Genomic DNA, 23,975 nt, shown 5'->3' with positions numbered 1-23,975 from the left:
GATCAGCATTTCTACAGCAGCCACAATAAGAACAATGCAAGTCACTTAAATTGTGGACAAATTTAGGTGTCAAGATGTGCAAAGGGTCTATTAAAATAATAAAACCAATCCCAAATGTATTAACTTAAAATTACAGTTTTTGCTCCAGCATACAATACTCACCACTTCTGATCATAGTAACTTAAACTATTAGTTCTATAATATTTATTAAGAAGCAGCTATAAGTTACAGAATAGCTGGGGATAAACAGAGTTGGTTTCTTTCCAGAAGATAGTTAAATTACTTAACACAAACAGCCAATGAAGAGTCCAACACCTTCTCAGTATCATTTTTTGGTATGCTTACTACAGAAAGCTGAATTTGTCTGTTTTGGTTCCTCAGTATTTAAGCTTGCCTGACTTTGACATCAGGATTAAGAAGTGCTGTCCTCCTACTCCTCAGTACCAGATATTCTTTTCTCATGTGTAAATATACACTCTTCAGTTTCATCTTTTCTGATAATGACAGAGGCAGAGTTCCTCAAAATTCACATTGCAAGATTTACCATCCAACCCCAGATCTTACTTTCAATTCAAGTTTTTGCTATAGCCTTCTCAGACGCAGATATCAAAGTTGAACACTTTTCTGGTAGCAGCCTTCTCCATGCTGTTTAGGATCCAAATAAGTTCCTTGCTTTTCTGTATTGTTTCCCTTTGTACACATTCAAGTATACCATAAAGCCACTAACTACTGCTCCGAAAACTGAGCACTGGGATGGTTGTTTGGCAGAAGTCTCCCTGCACTGCTGCTTTGGGCTTTTTTTGTCTACCATGTACAGAGCGTACAAACTTTGAGACAACTGTTACCTTGTGATAATTTTTTTTCAGCTATAGCTGTTCAATCTGATGATTTATGTCATAATGGAACAATATCCCATTTCTATTTGTTCTTTCTTAACTTTACCAAACAGCTGATTCCTCCTACACTTTTCTGTATAGATGACATGCAACCATTTTTAAACAGTAAACCTCGGGATTGTTTCTGTTCTGTTAAAGAACTGATGAATGTACCAGGACTTTTCAGGTATTTGCACATGTGAGGCCTCCATCCCATTTTCTAACTCTCTTCTAGCCATTTCACTAGCCACAGTAAATGCATCTGTTAACACCACCACCACTTCTTGAAGACAGAACTAATACATCAGTTATGTACAGTGGAACCTAACTAGAAAATGATAGAAAAGACATCACTTGACTCTGATTAGCTACAGGTTTTGAAAGCTCCTTACTAGAAAAAGAAACAGGCAGCCAGTGAATTAATTCTTTCATACAGTACAGCATGTACATATTGGCAAGAAGAGAGCCCCTAATTACAGGTCCCTGGCAGTGGCACCTGTTATTGTGGAAGAGCTGAAACCATTTAGCCATCACTGGGTAAATTGTTTGTGTTCACTAGAGCAAGAAGTATTTCTTTGGAATGTACCTCAAAAGAAATTTATGCTTGGTATTAATACTTTCAAACAGACTCAATAAAGGCACTGTTGCTCAAGCAGTACTTCTGTTGTCTCCAACTGTTAAAAAAAAATAAAAATGATTCTGAACAAGTAGCTACTGTTGCTCTAAGAAGGCTTCCTTATTGCCTCCTGGTAATTTCTTCTCTCCCTATAAAAAGCTTAACATAAAAATTGCTTTTATCTGAAGCGTGTCAAGTCTCACCTTTATATCTAAAATTATGAGTTAGTGAGTATGCATTATAAAATTATACCATTTACTTCAGACATGTCTGAACAGCTGTATCTTCAAACTATACAAAAATAAAGTGTATGAAATCTTACAAAAGGAGGACATTGAGACATTAATAGCTAATCCAAAAAAATATAACACCTTACACACAGCAGAAAGCATAAGCAATGTAGCCTGCAGCAGCTTTCAATTAGCAAGACCTCTGAAACAAGTATCAGCTAAAATTGGAACATTCCCAAACACAATAATGTTTCCAATTTATTATCTTTGCCACAATACAACCTTTTACAAACCAAATGTTCATTGTCTGTCAGTCTGTAAACAAAAGCTACTATCCCCCCTCCTCATTTGAAGAGGATGAATATTTTCAGTCCTCAGTCAAGATTCATATCCATCACTTGCATAAGAAATCAAGAGCCTCTTCTCTTGTTAAATTACCTTTTTTTGTGTGTGTCATACAGCCTGCAGTGAAGCAAAAATCACAGTGAAAGTCCTGGGAAAAGCATGATCTTTTCAGCAGGACTTGAACCATTCTAATAATAAATGCATCTAACAAAGCTTCCCATAACAAAAGCATGGCATTTCCATTTCCAGAAATCAAGTCAATTAGAAATCCTAAGTTCTACTTAAAAACCCCAAAAGATCTAAAAGTGAAAAGATTCATCTTCTCAGAGAAATACAAGTCTTTCAGTTTCACTTGTAGAGAGACTCTTCCAGTCTGTAAAACAGTAGTGCAATTCCATTAGTTCTACTTTTTTTCTTAAAGTCCAGTAGATAAATGTCCTAGCTCTACAGAACGACAGGAAGATGCTTCAGTAAACAAGAAACTCTGGGAAGCCCAGGAAGGCTTACTAGTCCATTAAAGCTTAGAAAAAAAAAAAAAAAACAAAACAAAAAAAAAACAAAACAAGCACTAAGAAAGACAAACAAACAAAAAAAAGAAATAAATAGGCAGAAATTAATGTAAACTGTCTGAACTTTTAATGATTTCTCATTGACAGCTGGCACGACCTTTGACAGTACAGTGAGGTTAAATATAGTTGACCTACAGAGCATTCCATTAGGGCATCCAGTTTGGAATGCTCAAATGGAATCACATTCCTAAAGATTTAAAAAACAGAGTTCTTACAACACTACTACAGGCTTCCTCTGCCACCTCACTTACACTTCTTCTTAAAGAGGCTTTTTATTTTTGATGGCTTTTTGGTTTTTTCACCATTTTGGTAGAGGTCCTGTGGGATGCTATTTATCCTGGGGACAGAAGCAGCTTCATGGCTGGGTTTAGTATCACTGCTGGCTGAAGAACAAGAGGTGTGCCGAGGCTTTGGGATAGGGATCCCAATTGAAAGTTGGTTCATGCTGCAGGACTTCTCCAGGATTCCATTATAAACTTTGCTTGCAGGACTAAAGATCATGCTCTTAGTTTCTGCCATGCCTATGCAGTCAGGAGAGCCCCTAGAAATATCTGCAGTTAGAGAAGAGGAGTCTCCTGTAGATGATTCCTCCAGGGAGCATTCTTCTGGGGATACTTTCTGAGAAGAAAGCACCTGGTACATCTCAAGACTTGCTGGAGGAGACTGCTTCCTTCCAGTGGATGAATTTAACGAGTCACATTCCGAACCTGTTTCCTGTACTTCCCTGAATCAGTGCAAAGAGAAGAGAAAACACAGCTGAAACTACTAATTCCTTTATACAGTTAAAAAAGGAAATTAATTTAGAATCAATAACATTAGCCTAAAAGCACCACCCACACTTTTCCTTAGTTAATTAATAAAAAGCATTTAGTTAAACAGTTTATATCACAACTTGCATTGCATCATTTCATTATCTAAACTTAAGATAGTTAATTGTGCAATCTCATTTTTGTGGGTAGCAGCATCTACCCAGAATTGGTCATTTGTATTTCACTTCAAAGAACAAAAACTATCTTTCTGGCATGTGAAGTCAGAAAAGTTATAAAATGAAAGGAGGAGATTTAAGCCTATCATATATAAAAAGTTTCTTCAGGACAAGTGTCCCTACCTTTCAACAAGCTCATTTGCTCCTTCCAAAAGGAATTTAACCTTTTCCTATGAGGCCATGTAACAAGAGTAGGTACACGCTCAACATGCTGTAAGAATTGTGTTACCATCCATCTTCTCTTCGCCCAGTAGCTGACATTGCTTTTGATCCTAGTTTCAGATGTAAAAGCCAGTAACATATTGTAATGGAGAATCAGGGTTAGTTCAGTGTACCCTGGATTGTAACATTACTTAACTGTATATGACATGCTATCTATTTACATACACACACCAGACAAGAACTCTCTCTGTTCCATGTGGACTATATTAATCTATATTATCCTACAGATTATTTTAACTTTTTGCTTGGTTCAACCCCTAATTCTAAACTGTTACTCTCAAATAATCCTATCAGATTTCCAAGTGCTATTTGCTAATTTCCATACCATTGTTTATCAGCAGAGAAGTAAATGGCTTCCTCTTCATCTTCAGTTCGATAAATTGCTGGGCAGCTTGACACAGAAAGGATGTCAGGGTCAGGGGAGTGCAAAGCATGCTGAGACTGTGGAGATGATGACACAATATTGCGTCTTGATCGACACAAGCTACTGCTTCTTGCCAGTGTGCCCGGAGGTTTTACAATGGAGCCTGAGCAAAGAAAAAGCAAACCAAAACCCTCCAAGTGACATTAAAGAAAGACTGGCATCACCTTATACATTTTACAGTTAGATGAAGCTCTAACTAAGATGCAACTGCAGCAGTTTGTGCCTGCCAACTGTTACTCTGACCATGTGCACTGAAGCTCTGGCTCACCATGCTCTCTTGAGAGTAAAGAGAAAGATTCTACTAAAACTTCCAGCCCTTTATAAACTAAAAATAGCAGTGCTGAAATTAGTGTATTACACAATATCCTGTATTTTACTTGTGTGGCAATTTGGAGCTTAAAAGAATATGTAAAGGTTTTGCAATGTAGATACACTTAACCAAACAGCCATGAAATAGGCTGCATTAGTTGAAAGTTATATTAGATGCAGAAGATCAGCTTCATTCATGTATCATATAAAACATAGAATTCAACCTCATTTTTAGCTCAAGATTTTCCTTTTTGGTAACACTTTTTTTTGACGGGCTAACTATGAATTTCTGGAAACAAAACTACTAAGAATGGGTGGAAACAGCAACTCAGGGCTTGATCAGGAAAGTATCTAACAGGAAGTGACAAATTAAAATGTTCTTAAACCAATTCCTCCTTGAAAATATTATTAGGCAGCAAAACTTCTATGGAAATAAGTCTACAGACCTGTTTTCAGACTAGCTGTTATGAGCTTCAGATTTCTCATACCCCTCCTCAAACTGTCCCACAGAATGCATTACTGCTTAGGTAAGAGAGACCTAGCCTGATGTTCAAAATATTTACCAAACATTTAAAAAAAAAATTGAAAAGGTTATTTTTGTAGACAAGGATGTCTAGCCTGACAAATTCATTTTATGTTTTGAGATGCCAGTTTAGGATCAGGTAGATTACAGTTTCGCTTCCTGGAATCTCAGAAAAGGTCAGACTGTCATTCTGGTTTAGTGCAGGAAATCAGAACTTTCACAAAACAGCAACTAGCTGCACCTTCACCAACACTTAGATTTTGTTTCCTACCCAGCTGAACAGAAAAGAACGGTTTAAAACTCCTGACATGACAGTTGTCAAGTAATTGAAACTTCTGATTTTGTTCTGACATACTCCCCTACTGACCTGAAAAGCAGGGATTCACAGGTCAAAAATAAGAATTGGTTATCACAAAAATATTCCCAAAAAAGCAAATGTGAACCAAGGTAAGAGAGTATGTACTCCTTTAGAAAACTTATACTATGTGTTGAGGTAAATCACATGCCATCCTACTTACCCGTATAAAAAAAGAATAAGATCACACCATCAGTGAATTTTGAGAGAAGTCAAAAGCATTTTGGTTCCTTGTAAGTGTATATACACAGAATTATGAAGGATTCAGTGATGAGAACTTAGCGTCTAGAATTGACTACTACAAATGAAACTAGATTAAGAAATTAGCTGTATCCTAATCAGTCAGTGGAGGAGTGGAAGTTACATTATCACCTTCATGCATGATTTTGTTCCACTCTTCTACATTATTTCTTTATCCCCTTTTGTTCTTCAGCTCAGGACTGATTCATCAGCTCTATTACTTCACACCATTTAAACCATCATCCCAATTGCTGCAGCACAAAGAAGCCTGTCTGGCAGACTTCCAATTTTGTCAATATTGAGATCAAATGATACTGGGGCAAGATAACAAGCCCAGATTAGGACTCAGGTTTAGGTTCAGAGACTGAAACAGTTGTGTTCATAGCTGACCTGTCTGCATGTTGCATTTTGCCTGAAGCCTCATGAGTGAGACAAGCTATTTTGCTTCTGTCCTTCCTCACGTGCATTTGCTGTTTTTGTCTAAAGGATGGGAATAATTTATCAAACTAACCTATAATAATTTGACTCCTGTGGTTTCAACCACAGATCATTCAATTTTAAGTAGTGTTGTAAGGGGATTAATGAACTTTTCATTGTAGCCTGTAGAAAATTTGTTACATTCAGAAGAGAAACGTGCACTAGGCACAATAAATGAAGGCAGCAAAGTGGCAATCATTCTCCTTATGCTATTTTAAAATATATTTCTAACTCCTGAAAATCAAAGCCCTGGAAGAAAAATGTACACACATGACAAAGTTTTCTTCCCTACCCATTCCTCGGGTTGATATTGCTTGTTTAAATAGCTACATGGGAGCTCATCTTTTTCATTTGCCTCTAGAGTCCAGTTAATCAAAACTTCCATTAAACAGGCTCTTGTATTGATGTAATAACTCAAGATACAAGGGTGGTCTGAATCCCCAGTGTATATCCTCAGATCATAGTTTAACCAAAGCTAGATTTCCCTCTCTTCAGTAGTTGGCCTCTCCACCGTGCACTCCAACAACCCACTGTATCCAAACACAAATATTCTGCCTGAAAGCTTCCCTTAGACAACAAGAAGATTTTGTTCCAGCTACTAAAGAATGTTTTAAAAGCTATGTAGCACGCAGCCTTTCTAGGGTGTAATCTTCACGGTAGCTCAAGGGACCCTAGACAAACTGCATCCTTTCTATATGAAAGAATAAGTGTGCTAACAGAAATTCAGCACTACTCATAAATTTCTGTCTAAGCAGCAACCCAAGCATGACAAGCAGACTTTCAAAACCTTAACTGGATTTGCCCCTCACTTCCCCACTGAAACAGAAAAAAGACTTTCTTATTGTTACCTTTATTGCAAACCCATTTTCAGTTCAACTAAGTCCCAAAAGATGCATCTGAAATGCTAGATAGATTTTTGGTTCTTTTGGCTTTAATCCAATCCTGTTTGATTTCAGCACTCTTCTCCCACCTCACTTCAAAATCCCATGCCTCCACAACTTTTCCCCTTTATTTTTACCAAGCTCACCACTTACCATAAAACTGTGAAACTATCGGAGGAGTATCTTCATCTAAGTCATCAACTCCCCCTGCGATTGGGTAAGGAGGAATGGAAACTCGAGGCATAACTACCCAGCTGTGATCAGAGTAGAGAGAAGAGGTCAAGCTTGGTAGCCCAGAATTGTGTGCTATTTGGAAACCACAAATCTTCTCAATCTGTTGCCATCGATAAAGGCGCTCTCGTAAACACGTCGTCAATTCAGAGAGTGCTTTCCTGAAGAAAAGCACACATTAAAGTTACATACACTGCTCTTAAAGCAAAGCAACACAAGTACAGCTATTCCAGCATACAGCAACATCCAATTAGGACTGTCCAAATATTCACACTTTACCATCTTTTAAACTGATTTACTTAAAAGTGCAAAACCACTTAGACACTAAATTCCATACCTCCCCAAAAATTCCACTGTAATAGGAATAACCAACAAAAGAATTTGCATCCTGGTAATACTCTTACTTTGCTTCAAGAATTTTATGGTCCACCTCATCCAGGGAGGAGCTATGTGCAACATGTAGTGTTCCAAATACAGTGCTTCTCTTCTTCTTTATCTTTTCTGCCTGAAAAGCAAGATGAAATGCAATATTGACAGTTTGCAAACAACAGCTCAGAGAAGAAAAAGTATCCAAATGTTTATCTGAATAATTTGTATTTACCATCTCATATTTAGCAGCAGATCAAGAAAAATCTTTAGCTAGAACTTATTACCTCATCTTTGGCAATTGCCAACTGCATTTCTGCATGCTGTCTTTTGATATTGTAATACTGTACTTCAACTTCATGTGTTAACTGAAGCCACTTCTGCAAAGCTTCTGGAACAGACCAATTACTTCTCAGCTCAAACTCCTTCTCAGCCTTTTTTAAAGCCATGCGAACCTAACAATCAAGAAGAAACAAAAGTGTCACCAAGAGTATCATTAGAACTGACAGCAGAAGAAAGTGAAATATAAGCACCTTTACACCCACAGCAACATACCAAGGCTTTACAAACCTTTGGTGTTTGCCAGTTGCTGTCAAGAATGTGGGTCTGGCATTTCTGAAATGCAGCATATGAATTTCCATTTACTCCATGATACATAAGTATATTTTTTTCTATTATATATACTCCTTAACTTGAATCTTATATATTTTTATAAGGCAGCATTTTTATTCAGTGCAATAAATCCAATCTACTCAGAAGTGATACAAAAGTATCATCATTTATCTGTTAACAAGATAGATAAAAAAAGCTTTTGTACATACGTATTTTGTTCCACAAATTCAATATTACGGTAAGCTAATGTACAAAGTTATGTCTTTTTAGGGTTTAAGGATTATTTTACTAGATAATGGCATGATTGATGTTTCAATTCAAATCTAGCACGAGACAAATGCTGCTTTAAACATTCCTAAGGATCTATTAAAGCCAGGACCAATTTAAAGTCAACATTAAGATTATAAACATTTTGCAGATACCTGTACTAGCTCTTCCTCTGCATATTTGAGCCTGCTGAGCTCACATTCAGCTCCCTCTCTCAACTCCCTTAGGCGATGAGCTTCCCGTTTTGCATCATTGATCTCATCCATCATTTTGCGCTCCAGATTTTGCTTTTCCACAGCAACATTTCTATTCTCCTCTTGTGCTTTCTCAAGCCTTCACAATTGAACAAAAAATATGAGAAAATACACAGCATATTTGTTAAAAGTTGCAGTTCTCAGAAGAAAATATCTCCAGCAACAGGGCAAGAGGCAACAAGCACAAATCAAAATACAAGAGGTCTAAGCATCAGGAAGCACTTTTTCATAATGGGGGTGACTGAGCATTGGCAACAGGTTGCCCAAGGAGGTAGTATAGTCTCCATCCTTGGGCATACTCAAAAGCTGCCTGAACATGGTCTTGGGCAACCTGTTCTACATGATCCTGCCTGAGCAGGTAGGGCTGGACAAGGTGACCTCCAGAAGTCCTTTCCATCCTCAACCAGTCTGTGATAAAGACTGTGCAAGCTTCATGAATCAGCAGCAATTACGTCAGACAATGTGACGTCTGTGTCAGGCAAAACATTCATACTTCTGAGCCTTCATTAGAGGTGTACTAAAAAATGTCTTCACAGACAACTGAGTGACAGGTGCACCAGAGACTACCAACTTTCACACACAAATATGCAAGTAGAAAGTAATCAGTCCAGGTCCACTTCAATCTTTAGAGCTTAAAAACAGGACAAATATCCTTATTTTCCATGTATTTAAACATTACAAAGTAAACTATTATTATTCAAAAATAACAGTACATACTTCTAAATTGCAGGTTAAAAAAACCCTATTCTCTACCTTCATATGGCCTACTAAAATATCCAGGAGGAATTTCTATGCAAAAACCCATCACCACTGAAATCACAACTTCCATGCAACATGAAGATGAACAAGGCAGCTGAATGCAAGTAATTTATGACTGTAAAGGATCTGTATTTGTATTTAGCCTCAAAACAAAAGAACAAATAAACATTAACTTTTTTAGTTTTTATACCTTTCCTGCAAGTCAAGAAGACTTTGCTCTGCTGTTTGGAGGCTTTCTAAATCCTTCATCATTTTTGTGATATGTTCTCTTGAAGTCCTGTTCTGTGTAAATGCAAACCAGCAGCCTCCAAAACCAATAACTATAGAAACTGTTAATATAAAATCCTTCATCCAGTTGTGAGGGGGACCTGCACAGAAAACAATTTCATTATTATCTAATTCACTGATAAAGACAACAAGACTATGGACTTCCTCTCAAACCCCGCCCTGGAGCCTAAAAGGTTACAAAACCTGATAATAAACAAAATTCCATCTCCTTTATTTCAAACCATCTCCAACCTTTCAAATGGATTCCAGAGCATTTTCCATACAGCATAATCAACTCTGCTCTAATACAATCTACTTAACCTATATAGCTCAGATCTGGTCTGACTTGCAAACTCATTCACTACTCTCTAAACTGACCACCAAGCTCTGGAAAGGCCTCCTAGTTCAGGAATACCCAACACCACAGTACCAGTAATTGTGTACTAGCAAGCATGCACACCACTGGTGATGTGGTTCGGAAATGTCTGGATACGCTAAAAATGGATCATAAGTGAAAATGCTGCATTAAATTTAACTGCACTTAAAATCAAGTCTGCACAAAAGACACTAGCATTGGATTTGCACTACCATATCCTTTTTTAATTTCTTGGGGAAGGTCATCCCCTCTCATTTCAGCATCCCAGCTTGCACCGTCCAAGCTAATGCAGAAGATGAATGTTACATTAGCTGCAAGTGTAATTTAAACATTAAAAAACTTTTAGAGTACACTTCTTGTGACACAAAAGCCAACATCGATCTGTCAAATGGCATTATACTAAAATTTCTACATAATCTGATATACAGAAATGAAACTTTGTCCTGATCCCAGCATCCTGATCATCTTTTTTAATTCACTGCCCACTTCCCTAAGGCATGCCAAGTAACTTGTCAGTACACCCACAAAATAGACATGCCGGCCTACCTATCAAGTGTCACTGAAAATTCTGTTGAATCCTTACAAACAAGAGATAAGAGAAAAAAAAATAAAAAAAATAAAAAAATACTAACGGGTGAGAGGTCCAAATAAAACAACATCCAATGCTTTAAGCTGAAGCTTCTGTCTATGGCTCCGGTCAATTATTTTCAAGTGAGAGATCATGAAAGCATGTTCATTTACTGCTATCCTGTTAATGATAAGACAAAATGTTACCTATTCCAGAAGCTATAATCAAAACCAGTCTATGGAAAGAAATACATCAATAGCATTTCCCAGTTGTATAGGTTATAGTTATGTAATTAGAGTGAGAGATATAATACAATGACAACAGTGCTATTAAAAAAGCATATCAGCATATGGCAAGGAAAGAACAAATCATTTCCCTATTTCTTTCTTTCTGTAACAATTATAAAACAAAACCATCTAGCACAATTAGAGGTAATGGCATATTTGAAGACTCTCTAAAATACACACAATACTAAAATTTAGTAGTTATGTTCAAAAAAGAGGGTTCTACAGGTAGTTTGAGGTATAACCATACAACAGATTGAAAATTGTTCAAAAGGAAGGTCACTACTGTACAGAATTGTGTCCATCGATAAAAGCTTCAACAGCAAGGAACAAAGCAAAAACAAAAGAAGCAGTGTTTATATTTTGAGTTGTTTTGGCAGAAAAAAAAAGAAAGCAGACAGCTTTTAAAAACTGCAAGGACACTACTCTCCCTTTGCATTTGACTGTATCTTGTTTGACTTTAAGCTCACATAGTTGTTCCCACATAAAGACTAAAGCAGCAACCTACAGGGAATTAGCTGAAACTAATCCCGAAGAAACATTCACCTGGGAAGTGTTGTTCCATTGACATTGCTGTCTCTAAAATTCTTTTCATACTGGGGCAGTTCAACAAATTCTGACAGCCACTGAAGAGTGTCCTCTTGAGTCCAGTTATGAACTGGAAGAAAAAAATCAGATTAATTACCTTTAATTTTTGTGAAAATTAATAGCAAGACAGAAGACAAGCAGTAGAAAAGCAGGTTACAATGACCAAGAGGGTTTAGCCAAATATAACTGCAGAAAAATTCACATTCACCAAGGTGTTTCTGACATTTTGCCTTTTTCATTATATGCTTCTCAGAGGAAGCTTAGGCAAACTATAAACAAAAAAAAGCACAGAACCAATAGAAACATTTCTTTATAAAAAAATCCACACACACAGTTAGTGTTTAGCTTTAGTTTAAATCAGGACAGCATCTTGTGACTTTTATCTGCTTAAACTGATCTCAGCCCCAACCCTTTTGTCCATGTTACCCCTGTAGAACATGTTAGCAGGTGCTGTAGCCATTTGAGGCAATGTACCAAGATCTTTCCCAGGATGAGGGCTGAAGAACTTGTTTTCACAAAAATCTCCCTAGAGGCTCATGCCTACTAACTACAAAATGGGAGCAGACAAGAGAGGAAAAGGGAAGATTGAAAGAAAATCCTGGGACACAGAAGACATTTAAGAGGAAAACAGTTAAATCTCTCTCAAAAATGCCCAGAACAGCTGTACTACATACAATAACATCCCACTAAGAAAAAATATTTAAGCATTTACAGAATAATCAAAAGTTTTCCTGTATAACAGTGACAGTTAACATAAGCTTTCATGGCTACAGAAGTTCTACATACACAAACACACCAACCACCACCACAAAAACATTTTTGGCCCTTACAGGCCAGCTGCGACAGCTTACAGCTGCACACTGACAAAGTTGGAGGAAAGCTGTTCACTCCATTTACAAAGCCTGCAAAAGTTTGTCGGCACATGAAAGAACCTGACAGCCTCCTTCTGAGTAGATGTGTCTTTGCATGAACAAATACATTTATTTAATCTCCCCCCCACCCCCCAAACTATTCGCACATGACAATGCTGAGCAGGTATTTCTTGAGAAACCACAAGGCCACATTTTTAGTAGTGAATTTTGACAATGACCCTTTAGAAAGAGCTGCTGAAAGCTTGACAGGTAAGCTGCAGGCAATAGAAAAATTTATGCATTTAAATTCATATTTCAGTTTTCACTGAAATAAGGACTTCTGGGTCTCTTTTCTACACTAGTGTAGCTGAAAAAATCAAGCTTAAACACTTCAAATTTTCATCATTCCCAGTAACAGAAGACAGAGCACATTTCACAAGCCATTAATAGCTTTAAAAAAAAGTAAGATAAATAAACTCACAGTACAAAGCACATGCATTCTATCTGTATGAACAGCTACATCTACTTCCGGGAATGCTGCCCCATTTCCTCCTCTTCTTTTGAGCCACAAACTGTTTTCCAGGTATCGATCTTGCAACAGACCTAGTTTTGTCATATTACTCTATGCTTTGATGCAAAATGTTTGGGGTATATTTGTAAGCAGATCATTTTCACATTACAAAGATTCTTAACTGTTTTGTAAATAAGAAGCAATCAGATTTACAAGTCATTCTAAGCATCTCAAAATAGCGGTAAGACCACCTAAAAAGATATCACCTTAATCACCTTGACTGCATTCCAGAAATAGGTTCATATACTGATCCAAAGAAAAAGCATTATTTTGATGTGACATTAGCAGAAAGAAAAAAAAAAACCTCTTAAAATGTCTACTATACACTACAGATGTTATCATTGACAGTGCAGAACACGCAACTGCAGAAGCCACACAGCTGAGTTTATAAATTGAGGGGGAGGGGAAAAGGGGGGAAAAAAAGTATAGATAAGTGTTATTTTGGCTGCTAAAAGTATTTTGTTGTTACTCTGTCAAAACTTACCTTTTTATCATTCAGTAGTAATTATAAACATATAATCATGTAAGAAATTGCCCAGGGAGGTTGTGAATGCTCCATCCCTGGCAGTATTCAAGGCCAGGCTGAACGAAGCCTTGGGTGATATGGTTTAGTGTGAGGTGTCCCTGCCCATGGCAAGGGGGGTGGAACTAGATGATCTTAAGGTCCTTTCCAACCCTAACTATTCTATGATTCTATGAAATGAGGTACATATTGAAGTTGTTGGCCCCATAGGGCCAATCACATCTGTTCTACTGTTTAGACTTGTGTGATGTTTTCTTCACAGAATATCAAAGAAATCTCTCCAAACAAACTATTTGTATTTAGGAAAAAGCACTTTACTATTCATTATATATCACTGCATCAGATATCTCCTTTAGTACAGACACTGCAAAAAAGAAGCAACTGAAGTCTATCAGAAACTAGAATCAGAACTTTTGGTATATGCTTTGTCCTTTCAAACGGCCACTCACCATTTAAGTGAAGCATAATCAATACAGTCAACTCTTCTGGGATTTCAGTCTGAATCTCTACCCATGCACATATTTCACTAGAAATTGAGATTTACTATGTAAAATAATCCTGCATTAGCAGAATTCCAGTGTCAGTGCCCACAAATTCCCAAATTTTCCAGCTCTAACTGGACCCTAAGCTACCTTGCTCTCCATTTCCTACAGCACCACAGTGGAGCCTTGGGAAATTGATGTACATCAGTGAAAACATTCAAAATGTTTTTGGATTGTTTTTTTTGTTTGTTTGGATTTTTTATTATTATCTTTTATATGCTATTTATTGGTAAGAAACATTGCTTGACAATGACAGCATACGTATTTATTCTACAACAGTACTGAGAAGCAAACCAGTCTTTCTTCAGTAGAAGCCTACCAAAACATGACTAAAGTGACACACACCAGGTGTACTGAAAAGGGAGCAGGCCAGCTGAAATTCATCTCAATCAGCACTGACAATTAGAATGTGTCAGCTCCTACTAATTAGCTGAGGTTGTACCTTTTCCTTATTTTAATCACCAGAAAATAACACAGTGCTTCAGTGGAGTAGCAACTGACAGAGTAACTTAAAGCATATAGCATTAGACAGCAAACATAACATCCTTCCCTCTCACACCTGCTTTGTAAATAGATATCCTGAGAAAGAGGATGTCAGCAACATGCCTTGGGCAGTTGGGTGTAGAAGCCACAGTGTTTACACCCTGGTGCAGCACTCAATATCTAGACTTGCATAAACTGTTTCCTATTTCAGATTACAACTTTAGATTGATTTTTAGTTTGCTTGGTTTTAGTTTACTTTGGTGGGTTTTTTTTGTTTAGTTTGGGTTTTTGTCTGTTTCATTGGTTTGGTTTGGTTTTTAATTGCTCCAACAACACGTCTGAAGTGAAGACAGCAAAAGTAGATTCAAACTTGCCCTGCATGAATGTTGCTCCCTGCTAATCCATGCTAATGATCAACTAGAAGATCAGGCTATATTTTTTTTATGTTAAACTTATCATGCAGCACAGTGCTTCAGGGCAGGCAGTCATGAAGAAAAAAAAGGTTACAGTGTCAGCCTCAGTACTCCTATGGGCCTCCTACTCCCTTCAGAAATCAAATTACATTCAATAAGTGTTTCACAGCAAGAAGTAGATGACAGCCATCTATTAGGCTTAAAGTTTAGAATAGGCTGACCAGGCAACATAGAAAAACACGAGCTTGTTCTACATCAAGCACACAGAAGGATTCAAAAGTTAGTTCTGTTTTAGCAGAACTTCAGCAGCAGCATCAGCATGAAGTATGTTGCCACCAGTAGGTTTTTAAACAGCATAAAAAAAGCAAGAGAGGTGTGGCCCTCTCTTTTCAACAGTTGAACATTACAACGTTACGCAGCCTGTCATCAGTACTGTGCTGGCCCTGCTTGGAACAGCACTCAGCATTATGTAATTCACCCTTAGCCAAACCCTGCTTGCATGCATTTTCAGTCTCCAGATATTTAAAACCTGCGACAGCAATGATTAACAAAGTGCAAGGCAACCACAACATCTCTGTGGTATGCATTTTAGTCCCAGTTGCTGCAAGAACCACTTGTGCACTCAATACAACAGGTGATCACACATACAAACGTATAAGCAAATATGCTATAATGTTATAGAAAAACTACTTTTCAAGGAAGTTTGCAAAAATTAGGTTTCAGCAGTACACAGATTAGTCTGACAAACTTTTCATGAGCTCCAGGACTGATCACTGAAGTTTTTTTTGCTACAAAATCATATCCCAAGGGACAACACTACATCACCAAGAATGCAGCACCCTATCTATTCACCAAGACAGTTCAGAAAACTACCCAGCTGTCTTCAGTGGTGATATAGCTGCCTTGTGTTGATTTTACAGACCCCCTTATTATTGAGACTAAATACCCACACACATCTCTTCAGACAGCAAATTCGTATGACCTTAGCCTATTAGAGGGGAGGGAAAAAAAAAAAAAAGAGAAGTCAGACACCCTTAAGACAAAATTTTCAAAAATCATTGTAAAAACCTGATATTCAGACATTGAAACAAATGTTCATCTGTCCCCTTTGTTGCACTCACACCTATCAAAACACAGCCCTTGTAAGAAAAAAAATGTAAGATTCACCTTTAATCCAACATAACTATTAAGCTTCATACCTTAGAACAGCTAGAAAGACTTTGTATATGTATAAATATTGCTTAGACAGAAAAAGTCAAAGCAAATTCCATACAACAAGCATATACTGGCATTTACATTCAAAGAACAAACACAATAATAGAAGTCAGAGGACTATCAGAAAGCAGTGTTTTCTGGGCTTTAAACAGCTACACTATTTTCCTAGTTATTCCTCTAAATCGAGCTCTCTGTACATTATGAGAGTAGAAAATTTCACAGTGGTCATGGAAAGCACAAGTAACATGAGCTAGCTTAAACTGACAACTTTGCATTGTACTGAAGGACCAATTGAAATTCTGTGGAAACACAACAGGCTAGATGCTGATTTAAACTATGATGCAATTCCTTCCATGAAAGTAAAACCAATAGCAGCCTTGAAATTCCCTTAATCTGCATCAATACAGACTATGCCTTAAGGATTCTGCAGCAGATGAGGATTATCAAAAACCTACTCAGTGCCAGAAATATTAAAAAGCTGGGTTTTTTTATTTATTGTATGAGATAATTTTTAAAGCTTTGAATGGAGCCAATTCTCAGGGTTCTATTCACTGCATGTTTTTCAAGTAATTACTCAAAAATAATTTGTTTTTCTTAATCCTAAAAGGCAACACCAAACAGCAACAGCAAACTTACTATAACATAAACTGTATTTTCACTTTCTACCCTCAAATCTTATCTGTCTCACATCACCAATATCTTAAACAGCAAGCAGCTTTAAGCAATTTGCCAAATACTTAAGACAAACTTCTACATAAAGATATACGGAAAAGAATCGGCAATTTTGCTCAGCGTAAACTAAGCAGCAATAGATCCAGAAGACGCTTCTGCAAAAGCACTAATGCTCACTGTCCAGGGTACTATTTACAGCTTGTAATTCTCACAACAGATACCTCAACAGACTACTTAGAAGTCTCAAATTACTGATACCACCATTTACACTACCTTCCACCCTCTTGTTTAGTGCTGTCAAATTACACTGGTACTATAAACTAGCAGCACATAAACTAACAAATAAAAATTCCTAAAAACAGCTAGAAAGGAAAACCAGAATTTTCCATGTTACCTAAAATTAAATGAGGGGCTTCATGCTTTCTAACAGTCACCAGGTCACTGTTAGCATTGCTTGGTAGTCTCATTCTAAGAGCCTCCCTGTGGTGCAACTTCAGTTTCCTCAACAGCATGCACAATAAGGCCATTATAAGTAGGCACAGTAAGACCAGACATTCCTCTCAAAACCTTGTGTCTTACTCACACTGCTCACTACACTCAAGAAACCTGGAACAAAAACATACACAGTAGACAAATTAGATACTTCTGATATTGTTATAGCCTACATTTTTGAAGAGTTACTCTAAGTTAGACAAAGAATTGTATGGAAACAATTTTCTCTAATAATTTAGTTGCAGTACTTTCATTGAACAAGATCTTCAGCAAGTATCTGCAGAATATTTGAAGAAATGAGGACAGAAAGCACTGGTTAAAATTTAGATATTTACTACAGAGCAAATACTTAACCAATTAATTACCTCAGACTGCATTTAAATGACTTCCTACATAGGAGGAACCAGTGCAATGTTCCTAGTTTCATTTCTCCTTAGCTCCTACTTTTAGCTGTTCGACCAATACCAGATCTCTATATGCTACAATACATCCTGGACCCCTAGAAGTTTCTTTTTAGTAGCTACATCATGAATCATATTTGGCAGTGAACAGTGTACTGCTCATTTACTACTGTTTTTTCATATTTGGAATATTTGTCTGTATTTACATTTTTTCATTCAAATCAAACTGGGGGAGGGATGGTGGTGTTGGGTTATCAGTCCATTTTCCTATGTTTCAAGTTTGAAAATATTTCCCAAAATGCTTTGACTAAGAATTCTAATTCTTTGTAGCCCAAAAAACAGTTAAATCTAAATCGAAACACACTGGACTTTCCACTTTATACAATATATCACTGATGTTTTAAAATCACAGAATCACAGAATCCCGAGGGTTGGAAGGGACCTCAAAAGATCATCTAGTCCAACCCCCTTCAAGAGCAGGGTAACCTAGAGTACATCACACAGGAACTTGTCCAGGAGAGCCTTGAATATCTCCAACATAGGAGACACCACAACCTCCCTGGGCAACCTGTTCCAGTGCTCTGTCACTCTTACAGTAAAGAAATTCTTCCTGATGTTAACGTGGAATCTCCTATGCTCCAGTTTACACCCATTGCCCCTTGTCCTACCACTGGATATCACTGAAAAAAGCCTAGCTCCATCATCCTGACACCCACCCTTTACATATTTGTAAACACTGATGAGGTCACCCCTCAGTCTCCTCTTCTCCAAGCTAAAGAGACCCAGCTCCCTCAGCCTCTCCTCATAAGGGAGGTGTTCCACTCCTTTAATCATCTTTGTAGCTCTGCGCTGGACTCTTTCAAGCAATTCCCTGTCCTTCTTGAACTGAGGGGCCCAGAACTGGACGCAATATTCCAGATGTGGCCTCACCAAGGCAGAGTAGAGGGGGAGGAGAACCTCTCTTGCCCTACTAACTACACCCTAATGCATCCTAGGATGCCATTTGCCTTCTTGGCCACAAGGGCACATTGCTGGCTCATGGTCATCCTCCTATCCACCAGGACCCCCAGGTCCCTTTCCCCTTCACTCCTTTCTAGCAGGTCAACCCCCAACCTGTACTGGTACATGGGGTTGTTCTTCCCCAGATGCAAGACTCTACACTTGCCCTTGTTGAATTTCATCAAGTTTCTCCCCGCCCAACTCTCCGGCCTGTCCAGGTCTCGCTGAATGGCAACACAGCCTTCTGGTGTGTCAGCCACTCCTCCCAGTTTAGTGTCATCAGTGAACTTGCTGAGGGTACACTCAGTTCCCTCATCCAGGTCATTGATGAAAATATTAAACAGCACTGGTCCCAGCACTGACCCCTGAGGGACTCCACTAGTCACAGACCTCCAGCTAGATTCTGTGCCATTGACCACAACTCTCTGCCTTCTTCCTTTCAACCAGTTCTTGATCCACCTCACTACCTGATCATCAAGCCCACACTTCCTTAGCTTATCTATGAGAATGCTGTGGGAGACGGTATCAAATGCCTTACTGAAATCAAGAAAAACCACATCTACCACTCTACCATCATCCCTCCACCTAGTCACTTCCTCATAGAAGGATATAAGGTTGGTCAAACATGACTTCCCCTTCATAAAACCATGTTGGCTGTTCTTAATAACCCCCTCATTCTTGATATGCCTAGAGATGGAGTCAAGAATAAGTTGTTCCATCACGTTTCCAGGGACGGAGGTAAGGCTGACCGGTCTATAATTACCTGGGTCCTTCTTGTCTTTCTTATAGACTGGTGTGACATTTGCCATCCTCCAGTCCTCAGGCACCTCTCCCATTTCCCACAACTTACCAAAGATGATGGAGAGCGGCCTAGCAATGACCTCTGCCAGCTCCCTCAGCACCCGTGGGTGCATTCCATCTGGACCCATTGATTTATAGATGTCCAGATTGCATAGCTGATCCCTAACCCAATCCTCATCTACCAAAGCAAACTCCTCCTTTGTCCTGACTCCTTCTGGGGCTACAGGAATCTGGGGCCCCTGGGGAGAGTCTGCAGGAGTAAAGACAGAGGATACAAAGAAAGCATTCAGCACCTCTGCCTTCTTTATATCCTCTGTCTCCAGGGCACCCACCTCGTTCAACAGCGGGCCTATATTGCCTCTTGTGTTAGTTTTATTTGCTATGTATTTGAAGAAGCCCTTTCTATTGTCCTTAATCCGACTAGCAAGATTAAGTTCCAAGGAGGCCTTAGCTGTCCTAATTGCCTCCCTACATCCTGTAACAACTGTCCTATATTCCTCCCAAGAGGCCAGCCCCTCTTTCCATAATCCATAGATTCTCCTTTTCCACTTGAGTTTGCCCAGCAGCTCCTTGTTTAACCATGCTGGTCTCCTAGATCCCTTAATTGATTTCCTACTCATTGGGATGCTCTGATCCTGAGCTTGGAAATAGCTTGACTGCCAACCCTAAGGCTTACTAAATTAAAAAGGTGTTTATATGGAATTTAGTGCTTGCAACAGCCACTTTCATAAATTAAAACCTCATACAGATGAGGGTGTAAGCTAGCTTAGTTTACTTACAGTACCCACAGCACATCAAGAAAAAAATTAATATTAGCTGGACTGAATGAGTTTTTAATTCAGGTTTACATAGATCTATAAGTAACAGTACCAAAACATATTCATGAAGATGCTTTAAAAAGGCTATCCATTTACTACTCTAAATTACTTGGTGGAAAAAATATTGAATTATGTCTATTTCAATAATCACCAAAATCTTCAGCTATTTACCTACCTTCAGATGTCTTCCAGCGTTTCCACAGATCCTCAATGGTGATATGCTTGTCTTCTCTGTGCAGGTGACTATGTTTATTAGAGGCATCTTTGTATTGCATATCTTCTCTTAGAAACTGAAGGAAAAGGGAAACATCTTAAATGCCAAAACAACAACAGAACTACGGGGAAATCTTTAGGAGCTCTTCCCCATGTAAGCAGCACACAATTCACAGAAATTGACCACATCAAAGACTCAGAAAGCAAGTTAAACACCCTTACAGGGATTCATTTTCACAACGATTAAATCCTAGAAAAACTAGCAATTACTAGTGTACTATATTTAACATTATTAGTATGCCTTATATTTACAGTGATTACAAGAATGCACCACACAAGTCATACTACATACTTCTCTATTCTCAACATATTTAACCAGCTTCACCTATTTGAAGACCATTTAAGATCTGAAAATGCACCAGTCCTTTATAAAGTAGTAATACTTGAACCCTTCTATATCAGATAAAGCAACTGCTTCAGGTATGAAAGAAAAGTGGCGACTAAATATTAATAAAGTCTTTTGATTAGACAACAAAAATTTTACTTCTGTTTCATCAAATTAAAAAACAGAAGTCCATCTTAGGGAAAATTTTCTTCTTGCTAACCATTCCTCAACGGTTACACTCCTAGTGTAGAAGCATTAAACAGAGCTGTTTCATTCTCAGTAATTAATAGGAAGCCTATGTCAGTAAAAAAAAAAAGGCCTTCCAGTAAAAAAAGGAAAATAAGATGACAAAGAGGAATAGCCTGGAATCTCCTCATATACAGCAGTGTTGTATCAGTAGTCACTACAAACAGGATCTCCAAGTACATACAAGTAAAAAAAAAAAAAAAAAAAAAGCATTGAATTGTAAAAACCCCATTTTGTTTTTATTTCATGCAGGCCTAGAAAAGTTGGAAACCTGGTTATCAAACCACCTCTCATTAATAGTGGGAAACTACCATACATATCAGTCCCTAAAAGCATAGCATGAGCCATGTCTGTGGGTGGGGATCTTAATATTAGTACCAGAAAGCTAACACAGGAGCTAAGACATCTTCCACAGCAGATTGCTTGCTTTCTTCATTTCCTGAAGATTAAAGCTGCTCAGACAGGAACAGCTATAGGCAGTCATGACACTAACTCAAAAACCAGTTTTTTATGTGGCTGGTCATATGTCATCATCATCACTTCAAGCAGATGTGAAGAAAGCCAAGCTATTGATGCACTGCATAAGACTCCCCACTTCAAATTTAGCCTTGCTTTATCTGCAAAGCATCCTGTACAGACCCCATTTTTAACAAATCGAGAGACTTAGACACTCAAAAAACTGAAAAGTCTAGTCAATTGTAAACCATAATATTAACTCTTAATAAAAGAAGGCAGTGTATGGTAGCAGAAATATGCAAGAAAACACCAAATCCCCTTATTAAAAACTTCAATCCTACTTGTAAGTAAGGGAATCTAAACACATGGGAAGGGATTCAAGTTTCTCCTCTAACTGCTAGACTTGGGATAAAGTACTATTTGCCTTCCCTAATCCAGTCAAAGTCCTGTGTGTCTTTTGGTTTCAGGTTGAATGCAAGCCGTCTCTCATTCATCTATCACTTCAAAACTTGTCAGACATTAGCTTTCTAAAGCCTTTTGATTCCCAAAATAGTTCAATTTAGCCCATACATTAGCATGGCACTTTTAACTCCTCTTCCCTACATATGAGAGAGGGGCATAAATACAGGTATTTATAGATACACAGAGATACATATATACATGAGAAATACAGGTGCAATTTGTTAAATATATGAAAACACATAAAAATAGCAGCCTGTTTGAGCTGAAACTTCTGAAACAACATGGACCAGCAACTGTAAAAGAGTAAAATAAGCACAGAAAAGGACTGACTGCTGTAGCTACATGCAAATGGAAAAATACCTCTTGCATATTCCATCATCCAAGTATGAACTCCAAGTACTTCCCCATGTACATAAGTACAGCTACCATGAAGCTTGCAATTTCCATAGCTAACATGCAATCAAAGCTGGATTACCTTATTGGCTCCCACTTCATTTTTATTAAAGGCTAAATTGAAGAAAAGGAACCAAACAACAGGAGAACAAAAAAACCATCTTATTCACTAATGTCTCTAAAACTTTCCAGATTCAAGTATATTCTCACAACTGGACCAGCAGGAAAGAACTGATGCTTGCCCACCTCACCATTTCCCTTCACACTGCAAGTACCTACTGTCAACTAGCACCCCCCGCACACCTTTTGGGAAAAACATACTAAAACAACAGTAAAAAATACATTATAGCGCCCTCCCTGTAAAAGCTATCTCACTTCATATGGGGGTTAAGGTACACGCTAACACTCTTCAGCTTTCTAGTGACTGGTGATGCACTGTCCATGGAGACTTCAAATGTCAGGTGTGGACATTCATTTTAAAAACAAACATTGTAGGCAATCAAGTTTCTGAAGAGGAACAGAATGACATATATATTACACTTAAAAGGTCTCAGCAGATGTTGCACTTCCTCTGCTAAAAGTCACTTCAGTTTTGTTCCTAAGAAATAAACTTGCTTCTATCTTTACAGCTAGCTATCATAAAAAGTTGTAAAATAGTTCAAGACAAGAACATTTGAACAGTTGCAGGTGCTGTCAAGTAAAATCTGAATTGCTGCTAACAATACTACATACAGGAATAAAGAAGATTCCAACTGATATACTAAAAAAACTTCAAGGTGTTACGACTCATGCCAAAGCACTAAAAGGTACTACAAGAAATCATTCTGATTTTCTAAATGGGACAGGAATGGGTTACCTTGGCACCCAGATAAGAAACACAACACTTTGCAGAAAACCTGCAGCATTTCATGTCATTCTGCTACAGAGCCCGCAGAGGGAGCAAGAGCTAACGTATTAATTCATATTCTCAATCCAGTGCTAGAGCACAATCTGCTACGGGGTCGGGGAGAGGGAAATGAAAACCCCATTTACAAATTTCATCACAAATACAGAAACAAATCCGAGTTCAAAACACAAGACTTCCTGGGATAATAGGACAACAGTGGAAAAGATCTGGTTTATACTGAGAGGCTACATAGAATATTTGACTCAGTTCCTTTTAAAAGGGGCTGACAACACAAACTTATAAGCAGCCTGCATTTAGTAAACAGTAGGCAGCTGCTCCTCAGGGGGAGAGATTATGCATTTGTGAGAATTTCTTCAGGAAAAGAAAGAAGCTCCTTTTCTGCTCAGTGCTACCCATATTGCTCCCAGATCCTGTGAGAATAATCACCATCACTTTCTCAGTGATGTTCTCTAATATCAGATAGTCACAATGGTAGTTAGAGTGTGCACAGCTGGAAAGAGGACATCATG

The 23,975-nt window shown here is 38.0% G+C and overlaps 1 protein-coding gene across 2 annotated transcripts in view; it reads right to left on the bottom strand.

The window, feature by feature from the left end:
* Positions 1–2,640: 2,640 nt before the first annotated feature.
* The window catches only part of STIM2 (stromal interaction molecule 2), a 67,715-nt gene continuing 46,380 nt past the window's right edge, over positions 2,641–23,975 (bottom strand). Inside the window, exons 3-13 of one of the 2 annotated variants that reach the window (XM_034065025.1) lie at positions 20,580–20,694; positions 11,582–11,693; positions 10,816–10,931; positions 9,731–9,908; positions 8,683–8,860; positions 7,936–8,103; positions 7,687–7,787; positions 7,205–7,443; positions 4,168–4,369; positions 3,744–3,892; positions 2,641–3,359 (exon numbers count right to left, since the gene is read on the bottom strand). In XM_034065025.1, the coding sequence (XP_033920916.1) occupies positions 3,322–3,359; positions 3,744–3,892; positions 4,168–4,369; positions 7,205–7,443; positions 7,687–7,787; positions 7,936–8,103; positions 8,683–8,860; positions 9,731–9,908; positions 10,816–10,931; positions 11,582–11,693; positions 20,580–20,694 (1,596 nt within the window). In that variant the 3' untranslated portion in view covers positions 2,641–3,321. The remainder of the gene's footprint in view (positions 3,360–3,743; positions 3,893–4,167; positions 4,370–7,204; positions 7,444–7,686; positions 7,788–7,935; positions 8,104–8,682; positions 8,861–9,730; positions 9,909–10,815; positions 10,932–11,581; positions 11,694–20,579; positions 20,695–23,975) is intronic. The other variant, XM_034065024.1, reaches the window with a different exon arrangement.

Source organism: Melopsittacus undulatus, chromosome 7, assembly GCF_012275295.1.
Source record: "Melopsittacus undulatus isolate bMelUnd1 chromosome 7, bMelUnd1.mat.Z, whole genome shotgun sequence".
NCBI classification, from domain to species: Eukaryota; Metazoa; Chordata; class Aves; order Psittaciformes; family Psittaculidae; genus Melopsittacus; species Melopsittacus undulatus.
The sequence above is the reverse complement of the archived record's forward strand: the minus strand, read 5'-3'. Positions and strand labels throughout refer to the sequence as shown.